At 36.1% G+C, this 14,012-nt stretch overlaps 1 protein-coding gene across 23 annotated transcripts in view; it reads right to left on the bottom strand.

Annotated features, from left to right (window-relative positions):
• PAM (peptidylglycine alpha-amidating monooxygenase) overlaps window positions 1-14,012 on the bottom strand; it is a 212,775-nt gene that overhangs the window by 70,978 nt on the left and 127,785 nt on the right. For all 23 annotated transcript variants that reach the window (XM_038401384.2, XM_038401392.2, XM_038401389.2 and 20 more), the window contains 3 exons: window positions 4,681-4,729; window positions 2,206-2,273; window positions 29-109 (listed from right to left, as the gene is read on the bottom strand). In XM_038401384.2, coding sequence (XP_038257312.1) covers window positions 29-109; window positions 2,206-2,273; window positions 4,681-4,729 — 198 coding nt within the window. The remainder of the gene's footprint in view (window positions 1-28; window positions 110-2,205; window positions 2,274-4,680; window positions 4,730-14,012) is intronic.

The following is a 14,012-nucleotide window of genomic DNA, read 5'->3' as shown; positions in this document are numbered from 1 at the left end:
TGATATTACAGTGGAAATAAACTCTTACCTAATCGGTGTGTATGAACTCTATAGGCAAAGAGGTGCATTGGATACTTTTGATAATGGCAGGCAATATCTGCATCAACCACTGTTAAAACAAACAAGAATAAAACTTTTTAAAAATGCTACTTACTCAAGCAAAGTGACTTTTACAGTACTTCGCTGAAACATAAATTTGGAAGTAGTGTACAAAATCTGCAATGTAGATGCAGGTTTAAAAGGCAGTGGACAATAATCTCTTACATTTCTATAGGAACTTTAGGCCAAAATGATCCCCACATACTTTCACTAAGAAACTGACATACAAATTATACACATGGATCACTTCAAGCACTACTGAAATGCATCTACTTCTGGGCTGAAACCTAGAAGCTATAGCAAATAGCTCTGCAACAATTTAGAACAATAAATTTGCTTATATATTATCGGGTTGAACACTACAAAAAAAACAGATGAGACAAAAAAGATCAACACACTGGGGAAACTTACGTAGGCAAATTAAGAGTAGTAAAAGAGATATGGAGGTTTCATTTTAATATATAAAAACCACGTATAATCACAAGGTAGTTTCAGAGAGTCAGATTCAGACATGGACACTAACAGGGCTCTGTCTTCTTGAGTCTCTCACACAATCCTATGCTTTTGTGGATGAGGGTTTCCTTTGGGAAAGACTCCAGCCTGCCTGAAGACTGGGAACCATCATTTGAGGAGAAAATAAGGCACTACATGCACAAGGAACGTGTTGCCCAGCGGACAGCTCTTCTACTGGGGCCTCCTGTAACCAACCATCTCTTCTTTTTACCACGTCAAAATTGCTGGGCAGGTGAGAGTAAAACAGCCTATAAAGAACTGTTAAACTGGGTAAATACCAGGAGGTCCAAAGTTATTAGTGGAGCTGATTGGGAAATTTTCATCTAAATGATTTTAAAAAAAAAAAAAAAAAAAAAAAAAAAAACAGAAAAGTCAATTTCTGCAAAATGAAAATTTTCTGTGAGAAAGTTTTAATTTTTCAGATTTTTTTACATTTTATTTTCTGTCTGAAAATGCATCAAAATATTTAGCTTTGGTTCAGACTGACTCAGATAAAAATATTACAGTTCGCTGAACTGACCTAAAATGTTTCATTCAGTGACTGCTGAATATTAGACTGCATTCCATATGGTGGTACATTGCCCCAGCGGAGTTGTGGTTAGGAAACAATGGGCACAATCAGGCATCCAAGCTACAACTCCTGTGACGCAATGTACCACCATAGGGAACTGCAAATTAATGTTGAACTGCTCAAAATGAAACATGAAAGGTCCATTTAATAAACAGAAACTTAACATTTTGATTTGGGAATATCAGAATATTTTGATTGACAATGCCACAATGAAACATTTTCCCATTTCTGAACCAAAATGTTTTGGAAATATTTGTTCCTTAAACAAATTTCAATATTTCAATTTTTCATCTGAATTTGGGAGAAAAACATCATTTTGAAATATCAGAAGTTCCTGCAGGGAAAGAAATTCAAATTTTTGATAAACTTCTTAGTAAGTAAGGAAATCTGTGGCTCAGGGGTTGGCAATCTTTGGCATGAGGCTCATCGGGTAATCTGCTGGCGGGCCGCGAGACATTTTGTTTACGTTGACCATCCACAGGCACAGCCCAGCTCAGCTCCCAGTGGCAGCAGTTTGCCGTTCCTGGCCAATTGGAGGTATAGGAAGCGGCGGCCAGCATGTCTCGGCAACTGGGAGCTATAGGGGGCTATGCCTGCAGATCGTCAAGGTAAACAAAATGTCTTGCAGCCCGCCAGTGGATTACCCTGATGAGCTGCGTGCCGACAGTTGCCAACCCGTGCTGTAGCGGATTAAGAGAAAGAGCCCAGAAACTATATATATAAAATAGTTGCCTACTGATGGTGTAATTTTTAAAAACAAAATCCAAAACAATTTTCAGATTATGTTACATTGATGATTATTCTTCTATACCATACTGTTAGACTCTTTGAACCTAGTCTGATGGAACAGCAATATAAATTGAAAAGTGTAGGTATTTTTAGTATTTATTTTAGTTAGCAATAAACTCTTTCACCTATGATTTTACAATTCAGAGAGAGTCTGTGAAAATATTTTTCATATTAGACAGATGAACATCAGAAGATAAAAATTACACAGATTGCTTTATAAGGTTCTTGCTCACCTTTTTCCCCTGGTGGTATAACAGTATTCACAGACATCATAAGATACATGCCAGCAATCAAAGGCTGCCTGCAGAAAAATAACCACATTTACCTCAAAGCTCCATAAACCAATTAATTGGGAAATGATCCTCTACAGCTATAAAATCCATAACAAATAAATAAATAAATAAATAAATAAATAAAAAAGTCTCCATAGATACCAAACTTAAAATGACAGGTTTCAGAGTAGCAGCCGTGTTAGTTTGTATTTGCAAAAAGAAAAGGAGTACTTGTGGCACCTTAGAGACTAACAAATGTATTAGAGCATAAGCTTTCGTGAGCTACAGCTGTTTTTTCTATCAAATGCATCCGATGAAGTGAGCTGTAGCTCACTTGTTAGTCTCTAAGGTGCCACAAGTACTCCTTTTCTTTTTGCACACTTAAAATGTAGTAGTACTATTAAAAATCAGTTTTCAAGGTAGAGAATCAAAATCATAGGACGGGAAGGGACCTCAAGAGGGCTTCTAGTTCAGTGCCCAGTACTGAAGGCAGGATTAAGTATTATCTTGACCATCCCTGACAGATATTTATCTAACTTGCTTTTAAAAATCTCCAATTTTTAGAGGTTCCACACCTGTCTAGGCAATTTATTCCAGTGCTTAATGACCCTGATAGTTATGAAGTTTTTTCTAATGTCCAACCTAAACCGCCCTTGCTGCAATTTAAGCCCATTGCTTCTTGTCCTATCCTCAGAGGTTAAAGAGAACCATTTCCCTCCTCCTCCTTGTAACAATCTTTTATATACTTGAAAACTGTTATGTCCCCTCCCCGACCCCCACTCAGTCTTCTCTTTTCCAGACTAACCAAACCCAATTTTTTCAATCTTCAGTCATAAGTCACGTTTTCTAAACCTTTAATCATTTTTGTTGCTCTTCTCTGGACTTTCTCCAATTTGTCCACATCTTTACTGAAATGCAGTGCCCAGAACTGGACACAATACTCCAGCAAAAAAGAAAAGGAGTACTTGTGGCACCTTAGAGACTAAAATTTATTTGAGCATAAGCTTTCGTGAGCTAAAGCTCACTTCATCAGATGCATTCAGTGGAAAATACAGTGGGGAGATTTACACACACACACACACACACACACACACACACACACACACACACACACAGAACATGAAACAATGGGTTTTATCATACACACTGTAAGGAGAGTGATCACTTAAGATGAGCTATTATCAGCAGGAAGGAGGGGGGGAAGGAAGGGGGGAAGGAGGAAAACCGTTTGTGGTGATAATCAAGGTGGGCCATTTCCAGCAGTTAACAAGAACGTCTGAGGAACAGTAGGGGGTGGGGTAGGGTGAGAAATAACATGAAGAAATAGTTTTACTTTATGGAATGACACATCCACTCCCAGTCTCTAGTCAAGCTTAAGTTAACTTGAGTTCCCATGTTATTTCTCCCCACACCTCACCCACCAAACAAAGGGGGGCTGGTGGAAGTCCCAAAAATTGATTTGAATAAGCATGGATTAAACAAAGGGGGGCTGATGGAAGCCCTGGAGAATTGATTTGAATAAGCATGGATTTGCCTGCACTGTACACTTTATCGGCAGGGTAGTCCCAAACATCTATATAATAAAGTTGCAGCCTGATTAAAACCGTAACAAGTCTCCTGTCCTTCTTGCGGTGTACCGTCACAACTCCTGTCCTTTGGATGATTTTGTTAGTTATTTACAAAAAGCCTCATCCACCTCTTTTTGCTGGTTAGGTGGTCTGTAGTTGATCCCTACCATGACATCACCCTTGGTTTTTTACCCCTTTTATCCTTACCTAGAGACTTTCAACATGTCTTTTTCCTATTTCCATCTCAATCTCAGTCCAGGTGGATATATTTTGGATATATAAGACAACACCTTCGCCCTTTATCCCCTGCCTGTCCTTCCTGAGCAAACTATACCCTTCTATACCAATATTCCAGTCATACATGTTATGCCACCAAGTCTTTGTGATGTCAAATGAGACGTCATAGCCTGTCTCCTCCACCTTTTTTTTTTTTTTTTTTTTTTTTTTTTAAAGATGAAGTAAATTTGAAAGCATTTTTCACAAGCTTGAGAAGAAATAGGGCAAACACTAAAACAACATTAACATGCATTTTCCTCTTTAGTTTCTTTCCCACCCCAAATTTCTAATATCATACTAGGCTCCCAAACTAACATCTTCCAATGGTGTTATGATGTACGTGGAGCAGAATATAAGAAAGTTACCTAAAGTGAGAGCATTTGACTAACAGGCAATAAATGGTGCATTTTATTGTAAAACTATAATGTTATTCAAAGTTTGTGTTCATGTATGTTCATTTCAGGCTGTGCAAAAGAATTTTGGACCTGTTGCCACTGAAACAAGTGACCAAACTCACATCAGCTTCTATGGCAACAGGGGACCCCTGGATTAAATTTGGATGAATTCCATTACATATATTAAAAGTACTTACCTTTGATGTGTCAGATGTAATGTTACACCAGAGCAATCCTTGTGTTTATCTGCACAAAACATGAAACAGGAGTTAACAGTTTATTTTAATGATTAGTAACTAAGTGTCATGTGATTTTTACTTAGTGGATAAAAAAGTATCGAAAGATAAGATGTCTTTACTATACATGTTACACTTATTCTCCCTGCACCAGTCTTGATGGTGAAATTGTATTTACACAATCCTCTGAACCATGTAAGGGTTAGAATTATTTTATTTATTGTTCAGGACTACAACAGTCTGAAAGTCATAGTGCTGCACTTAGTTTTTAAAGCAAAACCAGGAGTGATCTCCAGCATGAAAAAGTAACAGACAGCATTTTTTGGCAGGATTAAAAAATGCAGAACTTTGTGTCTTGAAATGTATATGTGAGTTGACGGGAAGGCATTTTTGTAAAGCCCGCAAGCAGTCATTTTGCTACACAACCAGTTAATTTAAGTTTAGCAAAAATGACTGAAAATGAATGATTTTGCAGAGGGGAATCTAAACTTTTTATCCATTAAAACAAAATTCACTGACAGAAATGGCCACATTGCCTCATTATAAAGTCAGCATTTGCACTTAGATATTGTACTTGAAGAAAAAAAAATCATTTCATACAACAATTGAACTATTCACCATCCTCCACTATGTTCAACATCATTAATGTATTGTATAATCATTGCCAACAATCGTTAACACTTCAACTTAAAAAGGACACTGTTAACTTGATATCTAGTCAATTTGAAACAGAGTTAAAAACAGTTTCAGGTATTAAACCGGCTTGACTTTTTTTTGTTTTTGTTTTTACAGCCATATCTTCCTATTGTAGAAAATGTTTTACATAGAAACTGGCTATACTGAGATAATGAAAGTGTCTAAAGAACAACTGCTATTAAATACACAAAGTAAATGAATTGGATAAAAAATAGAGAAAAATTCTTATTTTTGTTAATCTTATGTGAGAACTGTAACAATTATAGGTGAAAAAAGTGTTCAAACAAACGGATGGTATCTTTAAATGTTTCAAATAACCAACCAGAAATAAGGTGCATGTAATGTGGTTTATTGTGATGCACAAGGAGAGACAGAATTGCTAATGACATTTTTTAGATAACTGGACTCTGGACTAAAAGTAGGATCAAGCTTTTTGTTACAGAATTAATTTGACATTAAAAAAGAATAGGGATATTTTCTGCTAATCAGGAAGTAACTGTACTTTCAAAAAAGAATCAATCTGAATAGCGTGATGTATTTTCTTCACACTGGCATACACACCCTTACTTCAAGAAAGGGTGGTGAACATATATAGATATGAGAAAAAGAGTGATCACAGTCTGGCTAGTTACGAAGGGTTAAGATTTAAATAAAATCAGCATAAACTTTTTTATAACTAGATATTGTGTTACATACAACATCTCACGATTAAGTGATAATCTTTGCTTCAGCTTTCTTTCCTTAAATAAAACACAAACAAATTTAGGAGAAAATATAAAATGGACAATGGTGGAAAGTAACTAACTTTTTGTAGTACTGTGTACTCATGAATTATTTAAAATGCTACATCAATAAAGAAAGTTGTCAAAACAATCTCTCTAGGTTCTCACTTATTCCCATCAACATGGTATTTGAGCATTTATGTTTCCTTGGTTACATTTTTCCAACAAGTATATCTACAGCAAACAAACTGAAGCTGCAAGTCATTGGTGCTCAATCTTTCACACACTGAAACAAAGCAAAAAAACTTCTTAATATGAATAAAGGAAACAAAACTGAATAAAGCTTTATCATCTTGATCACCGTTATCAGCCAGATAAGACCCATTTACGATAGTCATATCAAATGTTCAGAAAGCAATGTCTAATGAGGCTTCTTGAGAGAAGTGTGATGAAGCAGAAACAAAAGCAGCTGAAAACTTAAGTGTCAACATAGATAAGAAAAGCAGATCCTTTCAATATAAATGGAACCTCTGACTGCATCTCAAACTGTGTGGAGTAAGGCCTGAAATAGAATTCTGTAATGCTTAATGCTCTTTTACAGTGGGTGAAATATGGTTTCAGCAGAAACCACAAGCACACAATTTCAATTACATTCAAAGTAACAGTCCTGCAGATCGCCACAACAACACAATGATATTCTCAAAATTAGCGATTATTGTTATCACATCTCTCTCCATATTACAAAACAGCAAAACAACTTGCCAGATACACATGGTTCACTATGAACAATGGGAAATGAAGACTTTTGATGGGGACTATTCTTTTTTAAATACCACATACGTTTTATGTAATATGAGTGGTTTAGTACTAATCTTTTAAACAAAGCTTTAGTTAAGATAATCATAATGCCCAATGAGGGTAAAAGACAGTACTTTCCCACAGAGAGTTATAAAACAAAGCTCTTGTTATAACGAAAGATGTGCTCTATAATATGGATTTTTATTTGCTGAGAATTCTAAAAACCAGGAAAAATGCAGATCACTAACAGGCTATTCCTTAAAAAGCATACATTTCACATTTTGAACTATTACGTTATTCAAAAAATTACGTGCACGGGACGGCATGTGAACTTTAAACCTGTTTAAAACTCCTTTACTTCAGATGTTTCATATTTTATAATTCCCAGTAACACATAATATTCAAATTCAAATGCACTAACACTAATGAACGTAGAACATTGGTTAAATTTTAACCTTGAAAGAATTCTTTTAATCAGAACAGGGCAAGTACTGAACCATGTTGTGTATGAAACACATTCAAATGAGTGAGCAATGCATCAATACATTCACAAATGATGAAATACTCTATCAAAAATTAACTTGTCCTATTAAATTCTGAGTTATGACACGCTGACCACATTGAAGTCTTTTCCTCCCTCCTGATCTATTGATCTTTTCTCAAAAATTCCATTTTTTCCCCTCGAGATTTTAGTATCAACATATTGGGTGGGGCGTCTCTATGGAAAGCGAGAATTTATTTTCCATGCTCATAGGTCTCAGTTTATTTTGAGCACACAATTTAGATATATAGGGAGAAAAGAGGAGGAAGGCAAGGTTGAAAGCTAAAGTAGACCATGAAAAAAAATGCAGTAAGCAGTTGCTGAGGTCCAGGGGAAAAAAAAAAGTGGTGAAGACATATGATGCCAGAAAGAGCTATACTTGTCAATCACACAAAACAAATGCTGTTTCCAAAAGAACCAAGTCCAGCGTCAGAAAACACTAGGAAAGGAAAGTTATTGGACCTTGAGTAGGAAAACTGAAGAAAAACCAAGTACAGGACAGAAAGAGAGAGAGAGAAAGGTCGTTTAACTTTCTAAGGCATTAAAATGCTTCTAGATTACATCTATTTTCCCTCACAATCTTCAGGAACAAAAATACCTATCCTGCCTGGCCTCATTCCCGTAATTAATACCATCTTCATTCTATGTCCCACAATCTTCATTTTTAGGATTCAGTTCCTTCTTGGAGTCTTCTCTATTTCACCTTCCCCACTTCAAATTGTGCTAAAAAATTTTTTGTTGTTGTTTTATGGCACGGGCTGCAGTGCCACAAATCGTGGCTTGTACAAGGTTGAAACAGTACAATAGATTATTCTGTATCAGGTGTAACGAAGGTTGGAAAATATTTGCTATAATAGAGAATGTTTTGGATACACCCTTTGTTACTAAGGGTCAGATTTTCAAGTGTGTTTAGTAATTTTTTTTTGCCTCATTTTTGGGGTCTCTTACCTGAGACACTTTTAGGGGGCTGATTTTCAGGAAGCAGCAAAAAAATCTGTCTGAAGGTGGACACCCAAAAAACAGAGACATCCCAAATTAGTCACTTTTTAAAATCTTGGCCTTCACTTTTAGTGCATAGCAGTTTTCCTATATAAACACATCAGATGTATTTCAGTTTACTCCTGCTCAAATGCTTTCTACCTTCACATGTTTCAGAGTGTTGAGCAAACAGGCAAAGTTCCCCTTTAATCTGGATTAAGCAATACCAAAGTAAAGCCAAAACTATCAGCGAACAAGCTAACCTTTATTGCCACAAGATAAAGCACTCATATTACTCAACTCGGAGAATCACATCATTGTAGATAATAGAAAGTTAACTTACAGTGCACTACAGCAAAAGCAAATTAATATAAAGACTGGGCTAGATTCCAGACTTGTGCAAGTAATCACCTAGAGAAGTTTCTAATTTTTGAAGGTAAATATGAGCATTTGCTCTAAATAGTCTCAAAATGTCTGCAGAGATAAATGTTCTTTAACAACTGCTTCGCCTCCCCAGAACTCACATTCCTGAAACTATCAGAGCTGCTGAGCACTCAGTTCAGCACAGTTGAAAAGAATGAAGCAATGGCAGCAGATGTCTCAATCTCTAATAGCGCTTTTCTAATAAATGCTGTTACAACTAAGCAACGGTGGTGAAATATAGCACAAATCCAACAAAATCTTAAAATCATCTTTCCAACCTGTCACTCTGGCTAGCCTAACTCCTTTAATTTTACATTTCAGCTATAGAGCAAGTACACATTGCTCTAGGACAAAAAAGATTATTAGTTTCCATTTTGCCCTATGGCACATACAAGAAAATACATTCATCCTCCTCAGAAGCAGGTTCCTTTCAAGATGATTCTCTATGCTGGATTTCCAAAAGAGATCAAATAAAAAGAATTCTGCCTTTGTACATATCTTTTATCAATGCAAAAAATAACAGTGCAGGTTAAAATGCAACATTATGGTTTGAAATATAAACAGAGATCATTTGCTTTATCACCATATTAAGATTAAACTTTTAAAAAATGTATTACTAAAACTAAGTCCAATAGCCAATGTATGCTTAATTCAGTAAAGAAATGATACTGTACATGCGAACTATGTCACTTTTCACCAGTTTTTATGGAGAAATGAGTTACTAAATGCTAGAGCTGGTTGGAAATATTCTGACAGAAAGGGGTTTTTTGGTCAGAAAATGCTGATTTGTCAACATTTAAAATGTTCTGAAAAGATGTGTCAATTTCAACAAAAATTCTGATGGAACTTAGGCAGGTTTCCTGAGAGGTCACCCTCCTGGCCTCTTCCCTGGCTGTATACAATCAGGTGGGCTGACACAGAACCAGAGCTCCCAGGGCTACTGAGATTGTTTTAGTTTCCAAAACAAAATATTGAGGAATTTCACTTCCAAAAAAAAATTCAAGTGTTGGCACTTCATCGTTTTTCAAAATGTCAAATTTTTGAGGAAAAGGAATTCAGTTTCTCAGCCAGATCTACTAAATACTTGAGAAAACTCTTCCTCTAGAGATCTTGTCTATTGTTGGAAACAAAAATAATGTCTAATTTTTAGTGCATTTGTTATTAATTAAGAAACCTGGTCTGAAATCTATCTTCAACATTTTCATTATTTTATCCTATGTATTTATAATATTTGCATAGGATTCAGTGAACAGTATGGGAAGTTCTAAGTGGGCAATTTAATACCTATACATTTACATATATATTTATCCATTGGGCTACAACTGTCTTCAGTTAAGTATCTTCTTTAGATTTCAACCTTGTCAGGATTGTATTTTTATTAAAAAGTCTTAATTTTCTACCCTCAGAGTCAAACAGATCACTATATTTTCAACACAATCACGATCATCATCCAAACCACTCAGAATCTAATGAAAACACTTAAAATCTGTTTAAAAAAATCAAATTCAATACACATCATTCAATTTGTTTTACATTACATTTTTCTAAAAAGGTTCCTAAAATTCTCTATGGAATCCACTTTGCGCTCTGTTGCCTTTGGATTACATGTTTGATTATTTTTTCTTTGTAATTTCCAATCTGTTCCTACTTTATTCATAGTACAATGTGTTTCTTCTGCTAAATAATTTAACACCTATGAATTCTTTTTTATATTAGTCAAGGAGATTCTAGCTTAATAGTAAAAGTATTTGCCTTATATTTGGATCATAGTAACAAATCCTGTAGGGTTTACATTTTTGATAAAAGATCTTCATATCCATTTTCTCTGTGTCACATCATAGTCATTTTCAGCACTTAAGGTGTAGTTATACTCTGAAAAAATGATGCTGTAAAAATGCTCAACAGATCTTGTCCCTGTGTGTAGTCAGAGTCACATATGCTTACTACAGTGATAAAACAGACTGTACTGATTTTTTCTTTTTTATGCTTCTGTCAGCTCTGTAGATTCAACGCAGCTAAGAGAATGCTAGCTGGATTCTATTTCTTCTTATAAACAGAATTGTTCACTTTACTTTCCCAGTTAGTTACATCTATGCAAAACTAGTTAAGGCAATGGAGTTGCACAGGTATCTATGATGTCATAATTTAGCCTGCAGGTTTTTTTTTGTTTTGTTTTGTTTTTGAAGTCATGAGGACGTATGAAACGGAGAAACCTCGCTGACTGTTAATTTCCAGGTTTAGTTTGCAAGGTTGTTGGTCTTTTTTCCCTGTGAACTGATATGGAAACATTAAATATGGAAAACAATGACATGCAAACACGAAATCCCATGATGCAATTTTACAGTCACTCTTCTGAGTAGCATAAAACATTTATAGTCAACACACTACTGCATGTGGACAGACTACACAAATACTGTACATTATTTTTTTCAACAGCAAGCCAATTATCATGCAGATCTTTGCAGGAAGCTGGGAATTTTAACCTTATCAACAAAATCAACAGACAATGTATTGCAAATTCTATAGTCACTTAGAAAATTATGGTAGGTCTGTAATGCCCAAATCACACGCCCATTAACCAAGGACCACATCTATCTACTGTATTTCTAAGGTATATCATCACTGTAGTACTCAAGCACCATAAAACTCCTCCTAAGGAAAAAAAGTATCTACAGAAAAGTGTTACACCCAAGAAGGAATGGGCACAGTGTAAAACATATTGGATGAGAAAGAATGGCAAATGCAAAAAGGAGTGTTTTGGTGTCTAAACACATGGAGCCAGAAAATCCAGCAGAAATCTCAGCTTCAAAATAGAGCCGAGTGGGAAATGATTTTCCCATCCTGTCAATATTTTGAGAGTTCAGACATTTTTCCTATTTCACATCAGGACAAAATTGACACCTCTTGATGTTTTTTTTTTTATTGGGGGCAGGAGAGACCCACCACCCCAGAACAGCCAATAGGCTAGTAGTTAGACATGTTTGGGGGTGGATCTCAATGGGTATGTGTACAGTGCAAAACAACGACCCCCTCGCCCTCCAGCAGTGAGTTTCAGAGCCCACGTTAACTGATTTGGGCTTGTGCTACAGTGCTAAAAATACCAGTGTACTTCCTGCTTTGGCTGGAGCCTGGACTCTGAAACCTGATGAGGGGGAGGGTCTCAGAGCCCAGGCTCCAGCTGAAGTTGGGAAGAATACACTGTTATTTTTAGCCTCATAGCATGAACCTAACTCATTTGATCCAGGCTCTGATACTTGCTGCTGTGGGGCTTTTTTCCACAGTATAGATATACCCAATGTCTCCTCTTGGAATTGTAATGGGTGCTCACCTGGGATGTGGGAAAGTCAGGTTCAAGTCACCACTGTACCACCTTATTCCGAGGAAGGACTGGAACTTCAGTTTCCCACCCTCACCCCCAGGTGAGTCATAACACTGGGCTATTAGCTATTCTGGGGCAGGGAGTTTCCCTCCTGTTTCTTCCCTCCAAAACTTCACTCTGGACTTAAGAAACCTTACTTGACAAACATCTAGCTGAATCTGTATCTGTCAAAACTGAATCTTTTCGTGAGAAAACTGGCATTTTTTGATGAAAAACCCTTTTGAAAAATGCCTAACCAGTTCTACTTCAAAGTTCTGAATCCTGGGACATCCATACAGATATGGAAAACAATGCACCACCCAGTCCCCTCACATCAAAACAGCAATGAGTGGTTCAGCCACTATTTTGCCATTGCATCTGCATAGTAGAGCCACAGAGGACTTAAAGCTGGCATGAGCAGCACTCCAATTTACCACTTTTGACTGGAAAAAGGTCTCTCAGATTTGTTATCCAGAGTTGCATCCTTCAAAAAGATTAACATTCAAACCAGTAGTATGTGTACTTGCTGCTTTAAAAAGGCAAATTCACAGGGTTGAAAACAATTATGAGCCAAATCATCACAGAAAAAGAATTTAAAACAGAAAAATTGAACTATTTACGAACACTTCACTAAATACCTCAAAAGCCACAATCCAAAAGCAAGGCTGGTATAAAGGGAAAGTGAAAACAGCTACGCAATACATAAACCAATGTAAAGAAAGGGGAAATGGATAGCAGTAAATATCAGTTAGAAGCTAGGAAGTTTAGAAAATTGGTAAGAGAAGAAACCTATGGCCAGCAGGCATCCTAATAATGGTACTAGCTGATGGCTACATAAAAATGGCAGAATTGTCAATAATAATGCAAAAAAAGGGGGCAGTGTTCAATAAATACAGAACTGAAATATTTGGGTGTCAAAAAGCAGATATCATAATGACAAAACAATTTCCACTCCAACAGTAAATACAGATGATATTAAAAAGCAACAACTAAAGCTATATTTTAAATCATCAGATCTAGGTAATTTACATCTAAGAATTGTGAAAGAATTGATTGAGAAGTTCTCTGGATCATTGACGTTGATTTTCAATAAGTCTTGGAACACTGGGAAATTGCAGAGGACTAGAAGAAAGCTAAGGCTGTGCCTATATTTAAAAAGAATAAACCCACGTAACTACTGGTCTGTCAGTGTGGTGTCAATCTGAGGCAAATAATGGAATGGCTGAGATAGGACTTGATTCCTAAAGAATTAATGAAGGGTAATACAATTAATGTCAATCAACATGGGATAATGGAAATTAGATATTCTCAAACTAATTTGATATCTATTTTTCATAAGACTACAAATTTGGTTGATTAAGTATATTACATCAGTACTATTACCTTTGACTTCTGTAAGGGATTTGACTTGGTACTGCATGACATCTCGATTAATAAACAAGAACAATACAGAATCTAGATGGCAAACATGATATAATTAAAAACTGGTTAAAAGATAACTGCCAAAATGTAGTTCTAAATGAGAAATCATTTTCAAGTGGCTATGTTTCTAGCGCAGTTTCTCAGGGACGGGTTCTTGGCTTTAGACTATCATTTTTATTAATGACTGTGAAAGAAACCATAAAATTGTCACTGATGACGCATTGCAGACAACACAAAAATTGGGAGAGTGGTAAATAAGGAAGACGGCAGGTCCCTGATACAAAACGATCTGGATTGTTTGGTAAGCTGAGCACAAGCAAACAATGTGTGTTTCAACATGACTAAACATAAGGTC

This window comes from Dermochelys coriacea, chromosome 5 (assembly GCF_009764565.3).
Source record: "Dermochelys coriacea isolate rDerCor1 chromosome 5, rDerCor1.pri.v4, whole genome shotgun sequence".
In the NCBI taxonomy this organism is placed as follows: domain Eukaryota; kingdom Metazoa; phylum Chordata; order Testudines; family Dermochelyidae; genus Dermochelys; species Dermochelys coriacea.
The sequence above is the reverse complement of the archived record's forward strand: the minus strand, read 5'-3'. Positions and strand labels throughout refer to the sequence as shown.